The 24,393-nt window shown below is 45.9% G+C and overlaps 3 protein-coding genes across 7 annotated transcripts; 1 reads left to right on the top strand and 2 right to left on the bottom strand.

Moving 5' to 3' along the window:
* Positions 1 to 3,321: 3,321 nt before the first annotated feature.
* Positions 3,322 to 11,366, bottom strand: polm (polymerase (DNA directed), mu). Of its 4 annotated transcripts, none has more exons than XM_086096743.1 (11): positions 8,669 to 11,363; positions 8,172 to 8,343; positions 7,968 to 8,069; positions 6,585 to 6,755; positions 6,443 to 6,514; positions 5,954 to 6,074; positions 5,732 to 5,864; positions 5,262 to 5,406; positions 4,894 to 5,148; positions 4,740 to 4,823; positions 3,322 to 4,408 (listed from the first exon to the last, which is right to left on the bottom strand). In XM_086096743.1, exons 1-11 carry the CDS (start codon positions 8,854 to 8,856, stop codon positions 4,322 to 4,324), a joined length of 1,530 nt encoding a protein of 509 aa, XP_085952869.1. In that variant the 5' UTR covers positions 8,857 to 11,363; the 3' UTR covers positions 3,322 to 4,321. The 4 variants fall into 4 exon arrangements, with proteins under 4 accessions (XP_085952869.1, XP_085952870.1, XP_085952867.1 ...); XM_086096744.1 differs by having other exon boundaries at positions 5,262 to 5,364; positions 8,669 to 11,360; XM_086096741.1 differs by having other exon boundaries at positions 3,322 to 4,823; positions 8,669 to 11,366.
* LOC147161412 (transcriptional regulator protein Pur-beta) lies at positions 10,118 to 11,734 on the top strand. The gene has a single exon (XM_086096745.1). The coding sequence runs from the start codon at positions 10,152 to 10,154 to the stop codon at positions 11,070 to 11,072; it is 921 nt and encodes a 306-aa protein (XP_085952871.1). The 5' UTR covers positions 10,118 to 10,151; the 3' UTR covers positions 11,073 to 11,734.
* Positions 11,735 to 14,738: 3,004 nt separating this feature from the next.
* cnnm3 (cyclin and CBS domain divalent metal cation transport mediator 3) lies at positions 14,739 to 24,119 on the bottom strand. 2 transcript variants are annotated; one of them, XM_086097244.1, is made up of 12 exons: positions 23,362 to 24,119; positions 22,247 to 22,581; positions 21,995 to 22,171; positions 19,890 to 20,047; positions 19,662 to 19,805; positions 18,838 to 18,996; positions 18,565 to 18,734; positions 18,399 to 18,495; positions 17,764 to 17,894; positions 17,295 to 17,436; positions 17,093 to 17,144; positions 14,739 to 16,368 (listed from the first exon to the last, which is right to left on the bottom strand). In XM_086097244.1, exons 1-11 carry the CDS (start codon positions 24,100 to 24,102, stop codon positions 17,101 to 17,103), a joined length of 2,298 nt encoding a protein of 765 aa, XP_085953370.1. In that variant the 5' UTR covers positions 24,103 to 24,119; the 3' UTR covers positions 14,739 to 16,368; positions 17,093 to 17,100. The 2 variants fall into 2 exon arrangements, with proteins under 2 accessions (XP_085953370.1, XP_085953369.1); XM_086097243.1 differs by lacking the exon at positions 17,093 to 17,144.
* Between the last annotated feature and the right edge of the window lie 274 nt (positions 24,120 to 24,393).

Raw genomic sequence — 24,393 nt, 5'->3', positions numbered from 1 at the left:
GCGGCCATCTTGCGTTGCCACTGAGCCTTACGTGAAAATGGATTTCTCTGCGGCATTTTCACATTATTTTCTACATCCAGTGTCGGCGAAGGTCAAAAGCGTTAATGATGTTTATTTGCGTAAAACAACGTCGCCCAAGTGTGTCCACGTGTAAACCTGAATATTTCAAAAAGCTGAATTTTCTAAGAATTTTCAGAATTTTCTAAGAATTTTCTAAGAATTTTCAGAATTTTCAACATAACCTGAATTAGAGGTGGCAAATCCAGGTGCAGAAAGTAAAAACCCTGCCACAGTTTGGGCTTCAACCCGAGGTACGAGCTAGAGAGCTAGCTAGCTATCTAGCTAGCTAGCTCCCCAGCAGGTAAACGAACACAATGGGAGCTAGCTAGGGAGCTATCAAGCTAGCTAGCACCGAGGGTTGAAGCCAAACTGTGGCAGGGTTTTTACTTTCAGGACTTGGATTTGCCACCTCGGACCCGAATATTGACGACACGCAAACATCGCCAACGATTCCAAACACAGCAAATGAAAGAAGCCTTTTTTGCTATTATTTTAGGGCTATTTTTGAAATTCCAACGTCGCCATTTTCCCACACAGCACCAAAAACTGTTGCATTTAAATTTCCTTTCAATTAAAATTTTGATTCATTTAATGTCATTATTTATAGTCATTATTTGTGTTACATTGTTTAGTATTTGTATTTTATTTCCAAAAGGATTTTCAAAGTGAAATATTACACCCGAGCGGCGAGGGCGAATCGCTGGCCCGAATCCGAAACGGCCGCCGGGAGCGATCGAGGAGAACGAGCGGTGAGTTGATCAAGAGCTAATCCCAAAATGATCCCAGATTAAAGTGGATTAAGAGCAACGCAAACAATCGTCTTCCTTCCATCAATAATTGATCTGCAATCATTTACATTCAATGCGGTGGAGACTACGAGGGGGGGGTGGGGGTGAGGGGGTGGGGGGTGGGGGGGGTGTCCCCACTGAAAGTGCTACTAATTGTTGAGAAACATAATTATTATTGCTGATGATGCACTTGAACGACATTTTACAGACTAAAAACAAAAACCTAAAACTAAATCACTGGTTAAGTACTTTGTCATTAAAATCACTTTCCTGTTTACGTTCCTAAAATCAATTTACAGGCAGCCTTTTCGTTTCATGCAATTTACTTAATTATTTATTTCATAAATTTAATAATTTAATTAATTAATTACTTTATTGGGGGGGGGGGGGGTACACCGTATTCGGTAAACCCTCCCTCCATTTTCTATCCTGACTGGAATCGCGGGTCACTAAATCATGATTTTTTTCATTTGAACTCAATTTAAATATTCTAAATTAAAATTGTATTTTCATTTCCCACAATATTTTAATGACTTTGTAAAATATTTACTAAATAGCTGATGTTACCCTAATATTTGATTTCTTTCATTATTTTTATCAAATAAAAATAAATTTTTGGGAAAATGATGTCGCATTTTAATTATTTAAATAAAAACACACGGCGCGGCGGCTGACTGGTTCGCACGTCCGCCTCGCAGTGCAGAGGACGCGAGCTCGAGTCCGGGCTTCGGCCTCGCAATCGCAATCGGCAGCGGGGGGGGCGAGTCCAGCCGGCTCGTCTGTTCCTGCCGGGACATCAAAGGACGCATTTGATTGGCTCACACGCCTCAGAATAGAAAAAGACGTTTTTGTTTGGTTCAACCGAGCATCCAAATGTTTATTATGTTGATTTAAATGGCCTCGTTTGTTCACGTGCTGTGGACGCATGCAGACGACAGGAGTGCGTGGGACCCCCGCTATGCCCCCCCCCCCCTTGAGCACCCCTATCATTGACGAAATCCCCGTTCTGAGCCGCCCTGTGATTGGCTCCATTCATGTCTTAAATGGGCCCGTTTGCTCTCCTGTTAAGGCCTAAAACAGGACGGGGGCGTTTCCAGCAAGTTGAATCGCCGTCGGAGGCGTGTGAGCGCTGTGATTGGCTGCTAGCTAGCGAATCAACGCGGATGAACAGTACTCAACGCAACTTTATGGGTTTTTTTCAGGACAGCACACGTGAATATTAAAGACCCCCATAAAGAGGACATGATCATATTTCAGCAAGAAGATTCGCAAAGTCGTCCGGCGGTCTCGAGGCTTCGCCAGCTGGCCGCCGCGTTACTTATTAGTAAAGAGGTTGCCGCTTGCCTTTCGGAATAACGACTACCGCCCCCGATGGTGCGGAGGGGAATGACTTCATTTTCTGACACGACGCGCCGACGTCGGATTGGCGTATCGAGGCCTCCGTAGACACGCAAACACCCCCCAAGCCCCCCCCCCCCCCCCCCCAGGAGTCTTGGGCGCTGTTGGCAACAGGCGAGCAGACGCGCGAGCGGATTGGCCAGCGCCGATGATTGAAGTCTCCGGCGTGGACCGGCTCCCGCCCCCCCGTCTGCAAAGGCCTCCGTTAGGACGGCTTCCCCTCTTCCATTGATCCCTATCAGCCCATCAAAGGCTCCCCGGGCTTTGATGGGGCCGACGAGACGAGCCGGCGCGGCAGCCCCCTCCCGCCATGACGCCCCTCGGTCCCTTCCCCAGAACCCCCCCCCCCCCCCCACCCCCCCCCCCCCCCCCGGCCGCATGTCAGGTCTCTACGCTACAAGGACTTTAGGTGACGTCATCATTTGCGGAGGTTTATTATGAAGTGACGACATTCAGCATCACATGACGCTACAATTGTTACAAACGTTAGCGTGTATCGTTGCAAAGTGATGTCATCAAGGTGCATATTTACAAGTCAACCGTCAAGTTTCATGTCGCGTCTGTTTCTGAGAAGCAGAAAAAATGCGTGCATCGTTATGCAAAAGGGCCCAAAAACTTAACTTTGCATCTCATTACACGTATGAAGTCATGCTTCATCCGAGAAAATTATTTTGAATTTGGGGTCAATCTGACCCGCAACATAAGACAAGGATTCATTTTATGTTGCACAACTAAATGTGATGGTACATATTTAATACACAAGTGTTAACCGTCAGTTACATGTTACATGAGATTGTTTCTCGGGAGAAGCAACAACATCCCAAAAATGTTGAGATCCCCAAAAATAATTTTTTTTATTATTAACTCAAATACAAGATGGAATATATTTATTATTACAGACTAACACGCTAAAATGAAGCCGGGCGGCGTGTGACGTCATCGTCACTTTCATTCCCACATTGAGCCAGCGGACGGACGGACGGACGGACGGACGGAGAGTCGCCGGCGCCGGCGGCTGGAGGACGCCGCCGCGGGAACTCGCCGTCTCGTCTCGTGCTTTTTTTTTTTAATGACAAGTATGAGTTGCGCAAGTAAAACTTGACAAAAAAATCAAGGTGAAAAAGTGACATCCTGACGGGAGGACGTGTGAGGTTCGACGCTGCTTTGAAGTGGGCTTGCCCATTTTCAGGTTAATGAGGCTGTTAGCACCAAGCCACGGAAACCACTAACACTTAACACGCGCGCGCGCGCGCGCGCACGCACACGCACACACACGCGGTCTGCGACTCGATCTTTTCCCCAAACTTGGAACTGTTGGACTGCTCGGGATTATTTTGATCATGCGTTAATCTGTTGATTATTTTCCAAAACGTGACATGATTTACATTTAACATAAACATAAATTGTTGCATCCGTCAGAAAATCGGCAAAAATATTGTTCATTGTTTTCCAAAGCAAAATACGATGTTCGCAAAAGTCTTCTTTTTTTTTATTTTTTTTATTCAACATAGATGACAGAAATTGCGCAATATTTCCTTATTTCCTGAAATGACGAAGATTTGGACAATTTTAGGTTGAACAAGGTCTTTAAATGATCAATTGATTGTTAACTGATTAAGCGGCCGCCTAATCAGTTAATTGTTGTACTTCAATGGATGATTATTCCACTTTGTGTTTTCGACCACAGGAACTGTTGACCATATTTGGTCATTTAACAGTGTCAAGAAAAGAAGATGGGGGTGGGGACCAGAAACATTTGACTTCCGGTAACTAACGACGAGTGCATTTCTTTACCATGGAACGAGCCACTTTCTGAGCAACAGAATCTTTGGAGGCGGACCACGATGTCTTTTCAATCAGGATCCTTTTTGTCCACACTTGAACAAAAATAGGTCCAAACACGAAAAGCTCGTTCAATAATTAAGTCCTGATTAATAGCGCCCCCAAAATGTTCTGGACCACAACCAAAACTTCATGCGAAGGATTTGGTGGGTTCACTGGCCTGTGCCCCGATGCAAGCAGACCGTAACGCCCTAAAAGCGCGTCTCACCGGCTCGAGGAGAAAACGTCCTTCTTCAGGCGTTCCTCTCTGAAGGTGGGACGTAATCCAGCGAGAGACGAGCAAAAATGTCCTCCTCCGTCGCGGCTGGCAGGTATTCGCGCTGTCGTGCGGACACAAGCCAAAAGTGATGTCACCGCCAAACAGGAAGTGGGATTGATCATGTGACGCCTGATCGATTCGTCGAGTGTGTCGATTCATTGGAATTGAGAATATTGACATTTTGGACAATTTGGACAATTTTAAGTTGAACAAGGTTGCTAAACAACTAATTGACGAACAAAATAATGATTGATTATTGATTAATCGTTCCACCTCGAGTGACCTTCATGAACGTTAAGGACAACATGAGCTAAATCCTTTTCACACATTTTTGTTGCAATGCGGGAAAACAATTTCTCATCTGGTTCGGCATCAGGAGAAGGAAAGCGCACCTGTTCGTTGTCGAACAAGGCGTGGCTGCTCAGCGACATGTTCTTCCGGCGGGCGGCCCAACGTCGCAGCTCGCGCTCAAACAACTGCCGGGGCAAGCGGGAAAACTTTGCGTCATGCCGCCGCCTGGCCATCGGGGGGCGCCGCCAGCGTTACCTTGGAGCCGGTCCAGCCCAGCAGGGCGAAGGCGAACTGGCTGAACGGGCAGACCACCAGGTCCACGCGCGCGGCTCGCCCGCGCTCGCCGCGTCGGAGCGCCGCGTCGTCCCGGCGCGAGCGCGGCTCCGGCGTGGGAACTTTCCAGATGGACAAACATTTTTCAAAGCGGTCCATGCCGGAGGCGGGACGGGCGGGCGCCGCGTTGGCCTCCGCGTACGAGTTTCTGCTGCTCTTGTGGTACAACAGGAAGTCCTGGTGTGGCGCACGCGCGCGTTACGGCGAGTTCAGAGTAACAACGCGTCACGTGGAGTCAATGGCGTTCGTCGGTGACATCGCGACACAAGGTTTGAATTGCTGGCGCTCACCCGAGCCTCCAGGCGGGCCACCACTTTTGGAATCAGGCCTTCCTCCCGTCCTTCCTGCGGGTGCGTGATCAGGAAGTCCACATCGTGGCCGCTCGGCTTCCCCCTGCAAGAAACGCCAGCCGGCCGCCTTGCTGACATAATTGGGCTTCCCGCGGGTCGCGCCGAGTCACATTTCACGCTTTGCAATGCCATTTTTTAATACCACTTAAGGCGGATTCAAGGCTCACGTCATGCTGTGAACACGTCAGTCAGGCCGTTCAATTCTTTCATCGTAATCAATCGCGTGACTTCACGAGTTAACTCACGATTAATCACAAATGTTATATCTGTTCTAAATGTACATAAAAAAAAATTCTAGGTTTTCATACTCTTGTTAACAAAAGTGGGAAAAAATGTTAAACTAATAGAAATAGTTCAAAATGAATTTTTGACGTCTATAGCCGTCAATGGCAGTGAATGAGTTGATTTACCTCCTGAAGCCCCCAACCAAAACGACCCGGGCGCCCGGCAGCTCAGCGCCGACGGCCTCCTCGACGATTCGGCCGACGACGTCGGCCTCCGCTTTGGTGACGGCCCGCGTCAGGTCGTCGTAGTGAGCCACGCCTGAAGGACGGACGGACGGACGCGGTCGGACGCGGTCGGTCGAGGAAGTCGCGAGTGGCGACTTATCGCACGCGGCTAACGACGCTCACCCGCACGCTGCGCTCGATTGAGGGCGCATCCCGACTGGAGTAGCTGAGGGAGGTTCCGGATGCCTTCTCGGAACCACCGGGCCGCCGTTTTTGCTCCCACGCCAAAGATTCCTGTCAGCAGCTGGAACACGAGCACAATTCAGCAGCATTTCAAATTCGTCCGCAATAAGAAGATAATAATCAAAAAGTGGGAATATTTTCAGAATGTACTTGGAATTATTTGCACCAAATATATATTTTCCCAAACAGCTTTGAGCTGGAGGACCAAAACTGCCAAAATTCTAAAATTAATAAATGACTAAAAGTGAAAATAAAAACAGATTTGAAAAATTTAATAAAAAAATACATATAAAGGGAAATAAAAACAGCAAAACATATATATAATAATAAATAAATACATCTGGATACATTTTTTGAATGATGTTTTTTTTATATCCGTTTCTATTTTCACTTTTAGTCATTTATTTATATACATGAGCCCGGTCGGACCTTCAAGGCCTGGAAACGCTCGGACCGCCGAATGGCCTCCACCTCGCGGGATGTTCCGTTCTCCAAAATGTCCTGCCAAGACAACGCCGGCGCCAGTCAACGCCGAACAAAACGCAAGCGCGAGAACCTTCCGGACGGCCACCTGGATGACTTCCAGCGAGTGTCGGCCCAAGCACGGGCATCCTCGGAGCCGCCGGGCGTCCGTCACCTGCTCGGGGAAAGCCTTCAGCGCGGCGGCGGCGCGGCGGAACGCCACCGCGCGACCGTCGTCCTCGCTGAGCTCGGCGTTTTCAGCCAACAATGACAGAGCTTCCTGAACGAGGGAACAACAACAATTAGAACAAACTTCAAAAAAAAACTTCCGGCATGCAGTTTTTTTAAATGATCAAATGTGAAAAAACTAAATAAGAATATAACACTGAAAATTAAATAGAAATATTTTTTAACTAAAATGTTTTTAATTAATAAAACCTAAAACACAAAAAACTATTTACTAACCCCAACATAAACAGTAATAAACAAATAAAAACAATAATGTGGACATTTTGCTAAATATTTTTTTTTTAAACATATATTAAAAAGCACTACAAATAACACAAAAAGAAAATAACAAAAATGAAGTACAATACTAAAATGTTTCAATTAACTAAACAGAACCAAAAAAATCTAAATAATTAAACTCTACATTAGTAAAAAATAAATACATCAAGTTACAAATATAATATTAAAATGTTAAATAATAAAATAAAACTAAAATGTTTTCATAAATAAAACCAAAAACACAAAAACTATTTACTCACCCCAACAGAACCATAATAAACAAATAAAAATGATAATGTGGAAATTTCGCAAAAAAAAATAAAATAAAAAAAGAGTAAAAAGATATAAAAGTAAAAATATATATGTAGCACTAAAAATAATACAAAAATAAAATACAATACTAAAATGTTTCAATTAACTAACCATAACAAAAAATTCAAAAATAACTCAACTGTACATTAGTAAAAAATAAATATATCAAATTACAAACATAATACTTCAAATTTTAAATCATTAAATAAAACTAAAATGTTTTTTTAAAAAAACACAAAAAAAACGATTTACTAATAACCCCAACAGAAACTGAAAAGAATAATAAAGTGAAAAATGTAAAATAAAAATAATTAAAGTCACTAAAATACAAATTGAAGTACAATACTGAAATATTTCAATTCAATAAACAGAACCAAAAAATACTAAATAACTAAAACACTAACACACACACAAAATTCACGGGTATAAATATCAAAATCAAATATCAACAAAACAAAATATACTTTAAAAATGAAAATAATCCTAACATGTTCTACATAAACTGAGACAAAAAGTAAGACAAACTGACTAATCACTAAAACTGTAATACATGATAAATAAATAATGTATAAAATAAATTGATATATATATAATGTGACATGTTTTGTTCTGATTAAATAAACTTAAAAAATGTGGAAGTTTGTTTTGCGCAGTGTTTGTGAGTGTGACGCACGCTGAAGACGGCGTTGCGGCGGTCCAGAGTCGTTCGCCTCTGACAGGCGTAGACGGGCATGGACAATGCCGCCGCCTCGTCTCTGCTTGACGTTTGCCGCTCCTCCACCGCGAAGACAAAATATTATAGAACTTCAGACCACCAACATCCATGTTTGCTTCAAAACTTTGTGCGGCAAAAGGAGCATTCGTGTGCTTTTCCTACCGTCAGTCGATGTCGCTGCAGCATGTGGACGGGACATCCGGCGCTCAGGCTCTCCGTCAGCCAGCTGATGTCGACCAGGCGAGCGGGTGTCGAGTCGTGACCCTGTGACCTCAACCACCCTCTGACCTCGTCGCCCGAATTCTTCTCTGAGATGACGTGTGTGACATTTTCACTGATGAGACATCAACATCACATGGGAGTTATATAATAAATATTAACAATGAGTAATATAATCACATAATGACAAATGTGTGACACGAAATACAACAAATTATAACAATTTACTCCATTGAGTCATGTTTGCTAGCATTATGATTCAGGTGTCGAAAGAAGTTCATGTAATGTAACGTTATGCTGGTACTGACCTTGGAGAACTTTTTTGTTTTGTTTCGTTTTTTTGAAGAAACAATTTTCAAGTTTGACAATGTAGCACTGACATTATCTTTCAAATGAAAAGTGCTTTGTAAATTAGACTTTTAGTGTAAATGACAACATACGTGAAGACCTCGTCGACCCTGAAGCCTTTTTTTCGTCCGAGCTCGGTGAGGAAAATTCTCCGGCTGGTTCCCATCTTCCTCTCCAGGAGGAAGAGGACCACCTGCGGGAATTTAGACGCGTCATCCCGGCTGTCGCTCGTCGAAGCACCGCCGGTCCGAGTCACTTTTCTTCGCTTTAGCGGCACCATATTTCACCATGGGAGTTATATAATAAATATTAACAAATACAGCCTACATTAATAAGTTGTTCGTGTTTTGGGGGCGATTTAACACGGACCTAATCATTTCCGCTTTGTCTTCTTCGATTAGTGTTTGTGAACTTTCAGGAGTCACCGCCATCCGCTGTAAGACATCGGTATTGCACCACGGCTTCAACCCACGTTGCAGCAGTGACGGGAAGTAACGATGTACAGTACCATATAAATACTTGATTGCTATACTGAAGTATATTTTTTTAATTCTTCATTATACCTGAATATTTCTTTTCTGACGACTTTTTTTTACTCCCTGTATTTGAAGTTTTCTATTCTGTACTTTCTTTGCTTTAATTTGTCAGAGTGGGCTTACCTTTTTCAAAATCTGCAACCCAGCAACTGGAACCCAAAAATTGTACGTCTAATTCATTTTTGTACTCGTTATCTTTGGCTAATTGAGTGGGTTTTTTTTGCAACCCAATTTGTAACATTAGCAAAGTTATGGTAGCAAGTTGTTTTATCAGCATGAACATCGAGTCACAACCTGCAACGTGTAATGAGTTTTTTTCTCTCCAAAATAACCCAAAGTTATTAAATAGTATAATAGACAGTTAAAATGTTGTTTTGTGTTGACAAGATGCCCAGTTACATTGGTACTTCTACTTTTACCAGTTTTGTTGTTGTTGTTGTTGTTTTTTACCCAATTGTCAGTACTTCAACATCAGTATCAGTGCAAGTGAACTACGAGGTGTGAGTTATTTTGAAGCCACTGCAGATAGTCGTATTATGGATGCTTTATTAGTGCAGTGTCAATTTGAGGTAGGTGAAACTCTGCTGCCCCCTGCAGGCACACGAGCGTCACATGTTGCTTTTCAAGTGGAAAAAGCAGGTAGACAGCAAGCGTCGGCATGCCGTTTGTTCCAAGTGGTTGTTTGGTGCTTTGGTCATCACAGTTTTGTGCTTTTAACGTCACGGCGTCGTCCACCCGCAGCTTTCAACGACGCGTCGCTCTTAAACATGATGTCATACAAATGACGTTTGACACGAGCGGCTGGAAATAGTTTGGGAAGAACGCAACCGGAACTCGCCTGTCGGCCAATGGCGCGCAAGCGCTCCGACGGAGGGCGTGACTGACAAGGGAAGCGGCCCAATGAAAAGGCTGTAACTGGGGCGACGCGGGCGAGCGGCAGGCGCTTCGACCAATCGCGAGCCTCTCCTCGAGCGCAGCCCCAACGAGCGTGAAAGCGGCGCGCGCTGGCCAGAAAGGAGGAGATGGGCAGAAGCTGAACATGGCGGATGGTGACAGCGGGAGTGAGCGCGGCGGTAGCAGCGGGGGAGGCGGCGGAGGCGGCGGAGGTGGAGGCGGCGGAGGCGGAGGCGGCTTCCAGCACTTCCAACGGGACCAGGAGACCCAGGAGCTGGCCTCCAAGCGCCTCGACATCCAGAACAAGCGCTTCTACCTGGACGTGAAGCAGAACAACAAGGGCCGCTTCATCAAGATCGCCGAGGTCGGGGCCGGAGGCTCCAAAAGTCGCCTGACCCTCTCGCTGTCAGTGGCCGCCGAGGTGCGCGACTACCTCGGGGACTTCATCGAGCACTACGCCCAGCTGGGTCCCAGCAGCCCCGAGCAGATCGCGCAGGCCTCCGCCGGCGAGGACGGCGGGCCTCGGCGAGCTCTCAAGAGCGAGTTTCTGGTGCGGGAGAACCGCAAGTACTACTTGGACTTGAAGGAGAACCAGCGGGGGAGGTTCCTGCGGATCCGGCAGACCGTCAACCGGGGGCCCGGCTTCGGCGGCCCGGTGGGCGGCATGGTGGCCGGCCAGACCATTGCCCTTCCGGCGCAGGGCCTGATCGAGTTCCGAGACGCCCTGGCCAAGCTCATCGACGACTACGGCGGCGACGACGACGAGCTGGTCGGCGGCATGGCGGCCGGGGGCTTCGGCGAGCTCCCCGAGGGCACCTCCATCATGGTGGACTCCAAGCGCTTCTTCTTCGACGTGGGCTCCAACAAGTACGGCGTGTTCCTGCGCGTCAGCGAGGTGAAGCCCAGCTACCGGAACTCCATCACGGTGCCCTTCAAGGCCTGGGCCAAGTTCGGCGGCGCCTTCAGCCGATACGCCGACGAGATGAAGGAGATCCAGGAGCGGCACCGGGACAAGATGTACGAGAGGCGGGACGAGTCGGAGGGCGACGACGTGGATGATGACTGAGCGCGCGCGCGCACGCCCGCCGCCTCCGCCGTACGTGCGCACGCACGCACGCGCGGGCATCCACAGCATTGGGGGAGAAAAAGAAGAAAAGAGTGCACGAGCGTCCATCTGCCTCGTGGTGTGCGGTGTCACCTTGCGCCCAACTCGGACACGGTAGTGTTCGAATGGTGACCAAAAGTGCGTGTCGTGGAGGCTGACAGGCTCCCGGCGTCCTCCTCGTTTGTCGTTGGCGTGCTGGCAAGTTTGCAGGTCGGCAATCAACACACACACACACACACACACACACACACAAACGTAATACTGGACGAGGGGGATGAAGTCAGCCTATAAGACAGCCAGGGCACATTCTTAGCAATACCGGCAGAGGAGGGCGGCGTTTTGCCATCGGCCTCTCTCTCGCCTCACTCGGGACAAAAATCAGCAAAAGACGCTGCTGGACACCAACTAACACGTCCGTGGATGTTCTTTTTCCTTTTTTTCTTTTCCAAAAACAAAAAAAAACAGAACTATATTATTGACACAAGATTATAGGAAAGTTATTACAAACCAGCAACGACAACAAAAAAGAAAAGATATTTTCAAATACTTATAAAGTCAAATGTATTGTGTAAATGAAATTTCATGAGTTATGAAATAAAGAAATGTTAACTGCTTCCAACAAAGTTGACTCCACTTTTTTTTTGGGCTTCATGAAAGCTCATTTCCATTTTGGTGCAGATCCAGAAAAAAAAAAAAAGGTGCTACTTGGAAGAATGGATGTTGTGCTTGCAGTGAGCTGAAGATGCAACAGGTGGCGCTGTCAAAAAGCAACTCTGTGGCGGTGTTATGCTCGCTTTGTGCACAAAAGGTGCCGCGAAATAGAATTCATATTACAGCAGTTTACGGAATCACTTTGTTTGCGTGACTGTTATTGTGCTGCCGTAATCGATTCATCGTGAGGCACAAACTTGATTTAAATTCTATTAAATTACTTTTTGGGGGGGTTTGCGTGCACGTTCAGGCCAAAGCTATGTCTAATGCAAATTTGTGCCTTCCGGTGACAAGCGACGATGTTGATCTCGGGGGGAGGAGCTAAATTTATTTAGTCAGGTCGGATGGACGTGTGTGCGTGTGTTTGGGTGCTTTGACGCCATCTTGAGGCTTCGATTGGAAATGACAAACTTTCTGGGTGGGCGTCAATTACGATACTCGCAAAAAACAAAAACAAACTAGCGTTAAAACTCTTTTTACCCTTGCAAGTATTACAACAACAAATTGAATTGTTGACCAACCTTAAAAAAAAAAGCTCCGACGACAACTACTACAATTTCTTGAACTAGCCTACCACTTTTACTACATTTAAAACTACTACTACACTTGCAACTGTTTTTGACCATTTCAACCACAGCACTACAACAATTACGACAATTTCTTGTGCATTTACAATTAAAACCACTTCCTGCTAAAACTACTACCATATCTATTACTAGACTTGCTTGGTTTTTTGACAATTGCAACTGCGGCACTACAACAATTACTGCAAACAAACATGTCTTCTACTACATTTGCAAATACTTTTTCAACCACAGCTATTGCTACTAGTACAAGTTCTACTGCTGCTGCTACTAGTACAAGTTCTACTGCTGCTGCTACTACTAGCGCCCCCCACGATCCGCCACCGTCCCTGACTTGACGCTGGCGCATGGCGGCTGCGGGGCGAGCGCGGGTTTGAGTGGAGAATGTGAGAATGCCAGAATGTGGGCGGAGCCTACAGACACACACGCACAAACACGCATTCCTGCACAGGGAGTCAGCTGGCTTACAAGCACACGATTGTGCCGACCCACGCCACATCCCCCCTTTCACTACTACTACTAACACTTCACGTGTCTCGTACAGAATCAGTACCACCTGAAGGCAGTTTAGTTCTTTTCCAAAACATTCTTGACTACTTTCCTGTATTTCCTGAGTCCGTCTTGAATGCTTACATTCCTTCAATCTCGTAAAAAAGGGACTTTACTGTTTTGCAAACAGAACGTATGAGCTCGTGAAATGAATCAAGGTTCTTTTTGGAGATTTGGAATGTCATCGGACCTGCACACATTGAATAGCCAATCACGATGTTGCGTGCTGGAGGCCAAGCGTCCTCCGTGACCCCTGGCGACTGACCGCTGACTAATGAGCACACGCACATGTGCGGCGTGGCGGCACCGGTGCATTGTGGGAACGCGCTAATTCCTCAGCGGCCAGCGACACAAATCAAGCCTGGCAACTACAAAAAAGTGTCCCGGATGTGTTCGTCCAGGAACAGCGAGGTCGCCTCTGCTGACTCGAACGTCATTTTCAAGTGCCGACAAACTCAATTTGAATATCAACAATATTTTTAAAATAAATGTATGTACTTATTATTTATTTGCTACTTGTGTTTCTCTTGGCTTGGTGACGACCCATGCCAAAAATATATACATAAAATAGATTTAATAAAAAAATGAGCCATTGAAGGAAGAGGAAGCGTTGGAAGAGGGAAAAGAAGAAGAAAGTATGTCAACATGTTAGTATTTCGAAGCAAGCCTGATCCTGATCGTGCAGGAGGAGGACGACGATGCTATTTTTAGATCTGTTGCCATGTGCCGCCAATGTGACTGACACAGGCAACACTCACACACGCACACGCGCGCGCAAAACGTGAGGTCAACGAGTTGCCGCACGCTCGTCAGCCTCATGATGGGACAAAACCATGAGATGAAATGAAATCGCAACATGCTACCATGACACGTTAACGTGACAAAATGACAGCGTTGTGATAAGGGATGTTCCTTTTCCAGACTTAAAAGGATACTCGACTCAATTAGCCATTTTCAGCAGTAAAAAGCGAATAGTTTGTCCATTATGAACTTCAGTATTTTTCCATGTACAACGAATACCTTTAAAAACACACTTTCCACTGAAGATGACGTCACAGATGGTCAGCGAGCATGCGTGAGGTCATCTTCAGTCGACAGCAAGTGACAAACGGATTTTTTTCTTCAAAGGAATTAATTGTTCATGAAAAATAATGACGTTAGCAAGTAAAGCCTGGTGGGCCGCCAAGCTAATGAAATGCTGGAGGGAAAGCCTGCTTGAAAAAAAAAGGCCTGGTATCGATACTCGGCCATCCAAGATAACACGCTAACATAAAAACATGGTTTTGACATGACAACATCAGATGAGGATATACAATAACGCAAGTATGACATGGTAACATAACATAAAAATGCAACATAACATGAAAACGTGACATTAAATTATGATAGCGCGACAACAATAAAATTCTTACATGAAAAGATGTTAGCATGGAAAACTCAACATGAAAATATGATCACGGCAACATGACGTGATAGTATAATGTTCAAATATGACATACCATGAAAACATTTCAAGATGACAACATAGCACGATAACACGGAGTATGTGAGCCATGAAAACATGAAATGTTCACATACCACGCAAACATGCTAACCTTACATGACAAAATGAAAACATGGTTCATCAAATGGGAGCAGTGCTGCTCATGAAGATGCAATTCCACAGTTGGCCTGTGCGAGGTGCTGTTACGTCACAAATGAGCCGTTGATAACTGCGCTGACAAACGACTATCAAGAAAGTCGTCATTTATGAATGATAAAAAAAACAGAAAACTAAGACGGATGCATTTAGAACAGGATAGACTTTATTTCCTAGGAAAATTTAATCATTTTAAGTATTAAATCCAACGTCACTGCTGCGAATAAAACTATAAAAAAGTAACACAAACAGGAAGTGGTTCAACAACTTCAAACTCGTCTAATGTAATTTATGAATGCTTGCACTCTTCGTTGACATTTTTCTTTTTTTTTTTACATTAACTTTTATACAAAAAAAACAAACAAGTTATTTGTATAGTAAAACTATTACAACAAATCTCGTAATCAAACAAGATGTCGTGCTGGAAGATGACAGCGTATCAATTCCTAACAGCAATTGAATAAACAGAATGAGAGAACATGCGTGATACTTCGCTAACTAGCCCATTGCTAATCCCGCAAACGAGAACCGAACGCTGAGCTTGTTATTGGCTTTCATTTCTCTTCTTCATAAAACTACTGAAACAAAAGCTCTCCAAATTTTGTCAACTCGGCTCATCCACCATCTCTAACATCGATTGTCCAACCGTAGCTTCGTTTAGCTTATATTAGTTTAGCTCGTAGCCTTTTAAATGCACACGAAACAAAAACCCGTTTGCGAGTTCTATTTCGTGCCAAGAAATTGCCTTCGCAAACGTGCAGGCCGACACGTCATTAGTGACAGTCGATCGGGTAACACAAAAACGTTAGCATAACCGCTAGCTGACTTTGCCTTAGTACCTTAATATTGACCTCCAAAGGCAAAGGAGCTAAAGTTAGCATGTAGCCTTACGATTCAAAGGAATGCTCAAGTGAATTTAAACAACATCCAAGTGACATGTTAGCTTGCGATGAGCTAAAGGAGCCTTGCTAGCTTTGGCTAAAGCTTTAGCATGCACTTGATTATGATAACTACTAGCATGAGCTGGTCCAAGAAAAAGCAAAAAAATAATTATTTGGCAATGTGTGCACTCACTACTTCTTCATTCGGTTAGCATGCTAACGCTAATGCTCACACATGGAGCGACAACAGGGCAAGGGTTGAAGGTGCGATTTTGGGGTTCCAGTTAAGGATGAGTCGAAATGTCACACACAAAATTGTCGACAAACGAACGATCAAGGAATCAACAACAAGCAAGGAGACGCTAACGAGCTACTGCAGCTAGCTTGAGCACAAACAAAACGTGGCATGGAATCTTTTTCAAAGTGTCATTCAAGATTCAAACAGCTTTTCAGTGAGACGTTTGGCAAAGACAAATCTTATTTGGGTTAGCCCAAACAGCCCCTCGCGTAACCACGGAAACCAGCCCGATAGGTCACGTGACCATCCAGCCTCGGGAGAGTGCGCACTGTTCGATTCATTTGCGTCTAAAGGGACGGATGCTCGCGCACGCGTGCGGCGAAAGTGACCACTGGCAATGCTGAATTGAGAAGAAAGGCACCGCCCCAACGAACCAAAACCAAATAATAAAAATCTACACACAGTGTTTATAAAAACGTAATAATAACATTAATGAAAATAATAATAATAATGGTAATTACAATGACATAAAATAAATGGAGACCAGTCTCATCCATCGAGGCTTGAAGAGGACGTCGCTACGCACGAGCCTCGTTGCTGCCTTCTCCTTCTTCTTCTTCTTTGCCGCCGTCTTCTTCTTCTTCTTCGATTCCACCTGCAGAAGCCGACCAATGAGAGCACAGAACACATGAGTGAGGGGGGCGGGCACATGGTGGGGCACGACCAATGAGAAGGAGACTAACAAAATGATGATGTACACAACTTAAAAAAACTAAAACAACATACAACAAATGATAAATACATGCGAAAATAATATAACTGCATGTTAAGTACTACATTTTGAAAATGGAACACAGAATAAAAATAAAAATCTGAAAATAAAAAGTACATAAATGTAAAAAAAAAAATCAAAACAGTAAATGGTGAAGTCATTTTTTAAAATTATTCATGAATTAATTGCAAAATATAATGCTCAAAAAATGAATATAACAAGAGCAATATTGCTGAAATTATAAATAAAAACAAATTACATTAAAACAAAAGTTAAAATGCTAAAAAATATATAAAATAAGTGTTAAGAACAGAATGCTAACATGAACAAGAAATTCAATGTTAAAAATAAAATTGTTTCAAAACAGACAATAGCTAAAATTCAAAATAATTTGTAAAAAGATATGAAAAAATAAAATTGGAAAATAAATGCCAATAATAAAAATTAAATTAAATAAAAACAGTACAATGCTGAAATGTAGAACAAATATTAAAATTAGAAAATGAAATCTGAATGAGAGCAGAGCAAGGAGGCATTAATTGAGAGTTGCAAACACAAGCACAAGCTAACACACGCGCGCACACACAAGCGGAGATGTCGCGTTCACCTGCCGCGCTAGCAGTAGTTGTCAATGGTGTCAAAGAAAGAGAAGTTCAAGTCTGGAGGAGAAAGTCGGCAAAGAGAAGACAAGGACCATTTGTGCAATTGTGTTAGTTGATTGGACCGGAAACAGGAAACAGGAAACAGGAAGTGGTCAGACGTTAGTGCGGCGAGAGCTGGCGGGCGTTTCGTCCGCCGTCCGGGCTAACCTTGGACGGCCGAGGCCGCGTTCCTGTCGTTGAGCAGTTTGGTGTGACTGTTGGGAAGGATCTTGATCTCTGGCGGGTCTGGGCTCGGCCCGGCGCCGCCCCGCGAGGCCATCAGGGCGTTCAGGTACTGCAGGCGGGTCACCTGCGCACACACAAGTTTGTTTTACTATCTTTGTGGGGCCATCTCATTGCATTCCCTAGCCCCTCCCCCTAACCCCAACCATCAAACATGATTGGCTACCTGAATTCCTGACCCTGACCCTGACCTCAACCATAACCCAATTCAAACCTAAACTCTAAAAGTCTTGACCCTCAAAAAGAGGTCTAAACTTGTGGGGCCCAGCAAAAGGGCCCCCCATGGACAGGTGGGCCCCACTATGTAGCAAAAACAAGATCACACACACACACACAATGTTTGCCCATCCCTGACGTACTCACGCAGCGCGAGGCCATCCGCGCACGTACGTACCCGGATGAGCTGCAGGTCGGTGAGCGCTCGGACCGTGTAGTCCGGGCAGTAACTGGACGGACTGGTCGCTTCGGACCCGTCAAACGGATCTCGGGGAGATTGACGTTGAGTCAACACTGGAGACTGATGCACTGTACACCCGCAAAGACAATTTTAGAAACAACGATCTCCAAGGGTGGCAAATCCAGGTCCTGAAAGTAAAATCCCTGCCACAGTTTGGCTTTCGCCCCTGATGCTAGCTCCCTAGCAGGTAAACAAGAACCATGGAAGCTTGCTAGGGAGCTTCAGGGTTTAAAGCCAAACTGTGGCAGGGTTTTTACTTTCAGGTGCTAGCTAGCTAGCTCCCTAGCTAGTTCCCGTGGTGCTCGTTTACCTGCTAGGGAGCTAGCTAGCTAGGTAGCTAGCACCTGAAAGTAAAAACCCTGCCACAGTTTGGCTTTAAACCCTGATGCTAGCTAGCTAGCTAGCTCCCTAGCAGGTAAACGAGCACCATGGGGGCTAGCTAGCTAGGATCAGGCGCTAAAGCCAAACTGTGGCAGGGATTTTACTTCCTGGAGCTGAATTTGCTACTTCTGATAAACCCCCAATCGCTCGGCTTGCTGATTGTGTGCTGTTGTTGCAGTTCCACTCCTGACCTGATGATGGCAGCGTGAGCGCCGACACGCCGTAATACGTGAAGGCGCCGTTGTCGAACTTGAGGCCTTCTTTGCCGATCTCCACCTCTACTCGACCCTGCCGACAAAAAACGCGACCTCACTCAGATTCTCTCGCAAACACTCGCACCGACACACGCGCTCTCACCTGCAGCAGCAGTATGAAGTAGTCCACCGGGTGGTTGCGCGTGTACAGGTAGTGGGCGGGGCTGAGGCGGTTGCCGGGGTCAAAGTGCACTTCCTGATTGACGCTGGGGTGCCGAAGAAGGTGGAAAAGGATCTTCTCGGACACGCGCGCCGGACTGAAGTGCTCCACTTCTGCGCCACATCAAAGACACGCCACACGTGACGCACGCCACGCGGGGGGGGTGTGCAGAGAGCAGCGCAAAATGGCCGCCGCGAAGCGCCGACAGTAACGCACCTCTGGAGAGGAAGCGGTGAGTGGCGAGCAGCAGCTGCGGCGACGTCCTGATCTTGGGCTCGCCTTCGGGCGTCTTGAAGAGCGAGAACTCGTCCGGCGCGCTGCGAGGCTCCAGCGGGATCTCCAGCGGGGGCAGCGGACGCTTCACCTTCCTGTCCACTGAAATGTCGCGCGGGAAACAGACGAGGTTAGTTAACACACCATGACTCATTTTTATGGCGCAAAATTAGACCAGGAAATAAGTTCAAAATGAACAGGGGTTGCTTGCACGCAAACGCGTCACGGCGACGATTGACTGCACAAAAAAGTCCAATAATCGCATTTTCTAATAAAAAGGAAATAAAAAATTATCATTTCCAATCTGTTTTTTTTTTAACTCAAATTTGAGGAATTTGAAATTTGAATTCACGCGTTGTCTCAAATGTTGCAAAAATGACGACAACCTCATGTTTTGCAAATTCAACATTCGCCAATGTTTGCAGTTGAGCGGGGGAGGGGCTTTAGGGGCAGCGTGGCGCACACTTACAGCGAAAGAAAAGAAAGTAAACTCGATTAAATAATGATTATTTTTCCACCGGTTGAGAATAGTAACTTCGGAAGTCTATGCTAATTTCTCGTTAGCATGTCAACGGGATCCTCCATTTCCTTTAGCATTAGCGCTAGCGAGGTTTTCAAAACGGTATTTCGGTATTGGTATTTCAATCCACAATGTGTGAAATTCCTCCTGTTGTGTGTTCAGTTTTGCGTTCAACCCCTTCGACTATTTAAATGAGGCTCGGGGACGGCAGAGTCACAAAAACTCCACGCTGAGCGAGAGAACCCACGGTAGCCATCGGACTCGTCCAGGATTTCCGACTTGATGATCTCCTCGATGACGTCCTCCAGGGTGACCAATCCCAGCACCTCGTAGAAGGGGTCGCCCTCGCCCTCGTTGTTCACCTTCTGCACGATGGCCATGTGAGAGTTTCCTGAACGCAACAAGCTAACGTTAGCGGCGAGGCTACAACAAGCTAACGTTAGCGGCGAGGCTACGAGCGAGCGAGCCGGCCGACCTTTCTTGAACTCCTCCAACATGGCGTCCAGTTTGGTGTCGTTGAAGACAAAGTGCAGCGGGTGGTTGTAGAACTTGGTGATGGTGGTCATGGGCGTGCAGTCGTCGGGGTCCACCAGCGCCAAGTCCTTCACGTACAGGATCTCCACGATGTTGGACCTGCACGAGTCGAAGTCAATCCGGCGTTCATTCGCGTTTGACGGAAACGCTCGGCGTGTAAAAATCAGCCAAGAAATTCATTACAATAGACAATATCGCATTCATGTTTCATAAATATGTTGGTCTTTTATAGTTTAACATTTGGACTTGCAGTCTTTTAAAAGTTCACAAGGACACAAAATTCTACTGAACAAACAAGACAGGAAGTCGCACTTCAACTTTTCCTGTTTCATGAAAAAAAACATGCAAACGTGTACTGCGCTTCTTAAACATATAACGAAACATCACACAGCACAAATAAATCGATACAATGTACATATTAGAAAAATAATATAAGATTAAGTAATATAATATATGAATATAATAGTAATATTTAATGGACACGTTGCACTGCACCGAATGTTTATATATTAGGAGTGCCAGTCGATTACAATTATTAACCGTAATTAATCGCATAATTTGCATAGTTAACTCGCAGTTAATCGCAAATTTACAAATATTCACACCAAATAAAAAAATATATATAGAAACACTATAGTAATGTAAGTTCCTTTTAGACCAAACAGAATTTATGATAATATATATTTATAACAATATTTCTTTATTTATGTTGGCAAAAACTTGAAGTTGGAGTGCAGCTTTGATGCAAAACAAGAAAATGTTTCAACGTAAAAGACGAATAAAAAATATTAAGACAAATATATAAATCTTTGAAACACTATAATTACGCAAGTTATTTTAATTATTTATTTTCAAACTTAAAAAAAGTGCAAATGTATCAATTTAAACAAATCAAAAATTAGTATTAATAAAAAAATATATATATATTTTTTTACAATTATGCTGATTTTGTAATTGTGGAGTGTAATAATTTCTTGAAATTGTAATTGAATTTCGATGAATGGCACCGCCCTATCGAGAAGCATTTTTCATCGGAGAGCCAAAGTGGACTTTTCGACTGCAAGCAAGTCAGCCGGAGCAAATTTGCATCAAATGAGCAGTCGAGCAAGCAGAGGTGGCAAATCCAGGTCCACAAAGTAAAACCCCTGCCACAGTTTGCCTTTAGCCTCCGATGCTAGCTAGCTTTCTAGCAGGTAAACAAGAAGCACCATGGGAGCTAGCTAGCTAGCACCTGAAAGTAAAAACCCTGCCACAGTTTGGCTTTAGCCTCCGATGCTAGCTAGCTTTCTAGCAGGTAAACAAGAAGCCCCATGGGAGCTAGCTAGCTAGCACCTGAAAGTAAAAACCCTGCCACAGTTTGGCTTTAGCCTCCGATGCTAGCTAGCTTTCTAGCAGGTAAACAAGAAGCACCATGGGAGCTAGCTAGCTAGCACCTGAAAGTAAAAACCCTGCCACAGTTTGGCTTTAGCCTCCGATGCTAGCTAGCTTTCTAGCAGGTAAACAAGAAGCACCATGGGAGCTAGCTAGCTAGCACCTGAAAGTAAAAACCCTGCCACAGTTTGGCTTTAGCCTCCGATGCTAGCTAGCTTTCTAGCAGGTAAACAAGAAGCACCATGGGAGCTAGCTAGCTAGCACCTGAAAGTAAAAACCCTGCCACAGTTTGGCTTTAGCCACGGATGCTAGCTAGCTTTCTAGCAGGTAAACAAGAAGCACCATGGGAGCTAGCTAGCTAGCACCTGAAAGTAAAAACCCTGCCACAGTTTGGCTTTAGCCTCCGATGCTAGCTAGCTTTCTAGCAGGTAAACAAGAAGCACCATGGGAGCTAGCTAGCTAGCACCTGAAAGTAAAAACCCTGCCACAGTTTGGCTTTAGCCACGGATGCTAGCTAGCTAGCTCCCACGGTGCTCGTTTAACTGCGAGGGAGCTAGCTAGCTAGCATCCGTGGCTAAAGCTAAACAGTGGCAGGGATTTTACTTTCTGAACCTGGATTTGCCACCCGCGTCAGCAAGAAGTGGCAATTGACGCGAGTAAACTCCCCCCGCCCACCTCTCCTCCTCGTAGATGGGCACCCGTGTGTATCCGCTCTGCATGATGTCCGACATGGTGGAGAAGTCCAGCAGGGTCGAGCTGGGCAGCATGAAGCAATCCTTGAGGGGCGTCAAGATGTCCTCCACCGTCTTGCTGCGCAGCGTCCCGCGGCTGAACTCCTCCTTCACAAACTCGCTGCAAGCAAAAAAACGCCGCCATCAATCGCTTTCCAGCCGGCGTTGCCGCCGAGCCGGGGCGGGGCGGCCGCACCTGTAGGGGTCGTTGACGCTGGTGCGGATCATCTCCATGGCCCGCTCCCGGATGCAGCAGGTGCTGATGTCCCGCCTCAGCGCCAGGTCCAGGACCAGCCCCAGCGGGCAGGAGAGCGGGCAGGTGAGCAGCATGCTGAGCCGGGCCAGCCAGGTGAGACCCGGGGCCAGCTGGAAGCCGTAACCCGAGCACACCACGTGAGGCAGCAGCTCGGCCAGGAAGAAGAGCATGAAGGCGGCGGCGAAGGCGGCCGACGCCACCGAGCCCAGCACCCGGAACAGCAGCACCCCCAAGGTCGAGTGGGCCAGGACGCACAGGAAGAGCAGCGAGCACGCCTGTCGGGCAAAACGCATGCACAAAAAAAGGAAACTAATTGGAGGAACCGAGTTTCCTTTTTGAGCGCGATATCGATTCAGAAAACCATGAATCGATGATTTCAATATCTCCTTTTTCCCATAAGTTAACAACAAAATAGAATCTTAAAGACCAATTATTTTGTATCTTATGTTTTCTTGAACGTGAATTTAAAAGTATTTTCTTACATTTATGAAAGGCCTGACTTATTGCACTTTTACGACAATTCGAAATCTTTCAAATGTATATTTATCATTATTGAATTAGAATTATGGAAACATTTTCATGTCGATGTTTGTGTCACACTTAAGTGATTATAACTCGTGGTATTTTCATTCAAATCAATCATTTAAGCAGTTACTACCATCGCGTGGCCGATTCCAGGACTTGGGAGATAAAACTTTGGTAAGATTCCACTCGACTCGGGTTCCGACGACTTGACTTGACCCCAAGTTTGGGATTTGCCATTCATTTATCGTTATTTCACTTTTTTTCCCGCAGTTCGTTTTAAGTCATTTTTCCAGCAACTTTGTTCGTTTTTATAGCAGGAACAAATGGCATTTTTACTGTATTTATAGTTAATTAAGATGCGTCATTCCATGTACTTGTAATCCTTCAAGTTTGGGTGTGTTGTGTCAAATTTACAAGAGAGTTTTATTATTATTATTTTTTATCTTCACTTTACAGGGACTTTATTTATCTCGCTCTGGAGAACGTCCTCAAAAGCATCCTTTTGTTATTTGTATGATCATCTCACAAACCAGAAAGTTCCCTCTCCTCCGAACGGGTTCCAGGCGCTTGGCGGCGCGCTTCTCCTCCTCGGAACCGCAGCTGTGCATCACGTAGAGCTCGACCGGGTCGAGCCACAGCAGGCTAAGGTGGACCGTCCTCAGCAGCCCGCAGGCGAGCACCAGCAGCGGCACCAGCACCGCCAGGCCCCACGCCGGGATGTGCTCGGCGGGCGCGGGCTCGTCCGAGGCCACGCGCAGCCTGTCCTCACCCGCCGAGGTCCACTTGCCCCCGCTCTGCACGCACAAGTGATGGAGGTTCTGCTGGAGGTCGCCATCGCCGCCATCGCCGCCCCCCGGCCGGACCTCCACCGTCAGCAGCCCGCTGCAGTCCTCCTCCGCCGCGAAGGGCTCCTTCGCCTGGAAGGCGGCCTGCCGCCGTCTGTCCTCGTCCCCGCACGGGTCCCTGACCGCCGCCGGACCTCCGGAAGCCCCCGCGAACGCTAGCCACGGCCAGGTCCGGTTCCGGTTCCCCAGGTCGGTGCCGAAGAGCCGCAGCTTGAACGAGGTTCCCCGGGGCGCCGAGATGATTCCCCCCTTCATACACGCGAGGCCCGCGGGATCCTCCGGGCGCAGGCGCACGACGGGCGGCGCCGCCTGGCCGCACAAGCCCAACCGGATCCCGCACGACAACAATATCATCAACAGCAACCGGAGACCTGCGAAGCGAGCCACCATATTGGAATTGGTCGGCCTGGCTCCGAGGCGGGTCATGTGACTGTACTCCACAACAGGCCCCGCCCACTCGGAGCCTTGCGGCGTTCAAATCGTGGGACAAACGAGAACTCGACGTGTTCAACACATGCCAACGGCACAACTCAACTCGAGTAACTAACATTTGAGACAGCTTACGTTATACGTACATCAAATATACAATCAAACACACTTACATTGAGTAATATGTATGTAATTGATTCAAATAATGCTTATTCAAGCTTTAACTTTGATATGTAAGTAAATACGAAGAATCAAGTCGTGTATACCGACATTTATGTTGAACACGTT

The sequence above is a fragment of the Leptonotus elevatus genome, chromosome 15 (genome assembly GCF_054856555.1).
Source record: "Leptonotus elevatus isolate MCC_2025b chromosome 15, RoL_Lele_1.0, whole genome shotgun sequence".
Classification (NCBI taxonomy): domain Eukaryota; kingdom Metazoa; phylum Chordata; class Actinopteri; order Syngnathiformes; family Syngnathidae; genus Leptonotus; species Leptonotus elevatus.
The sequence above is the reverse complement of the archived record's forward strand: the minus strand, read 5'-3'. Positions and strand labels throughout refer to the sequence as shown.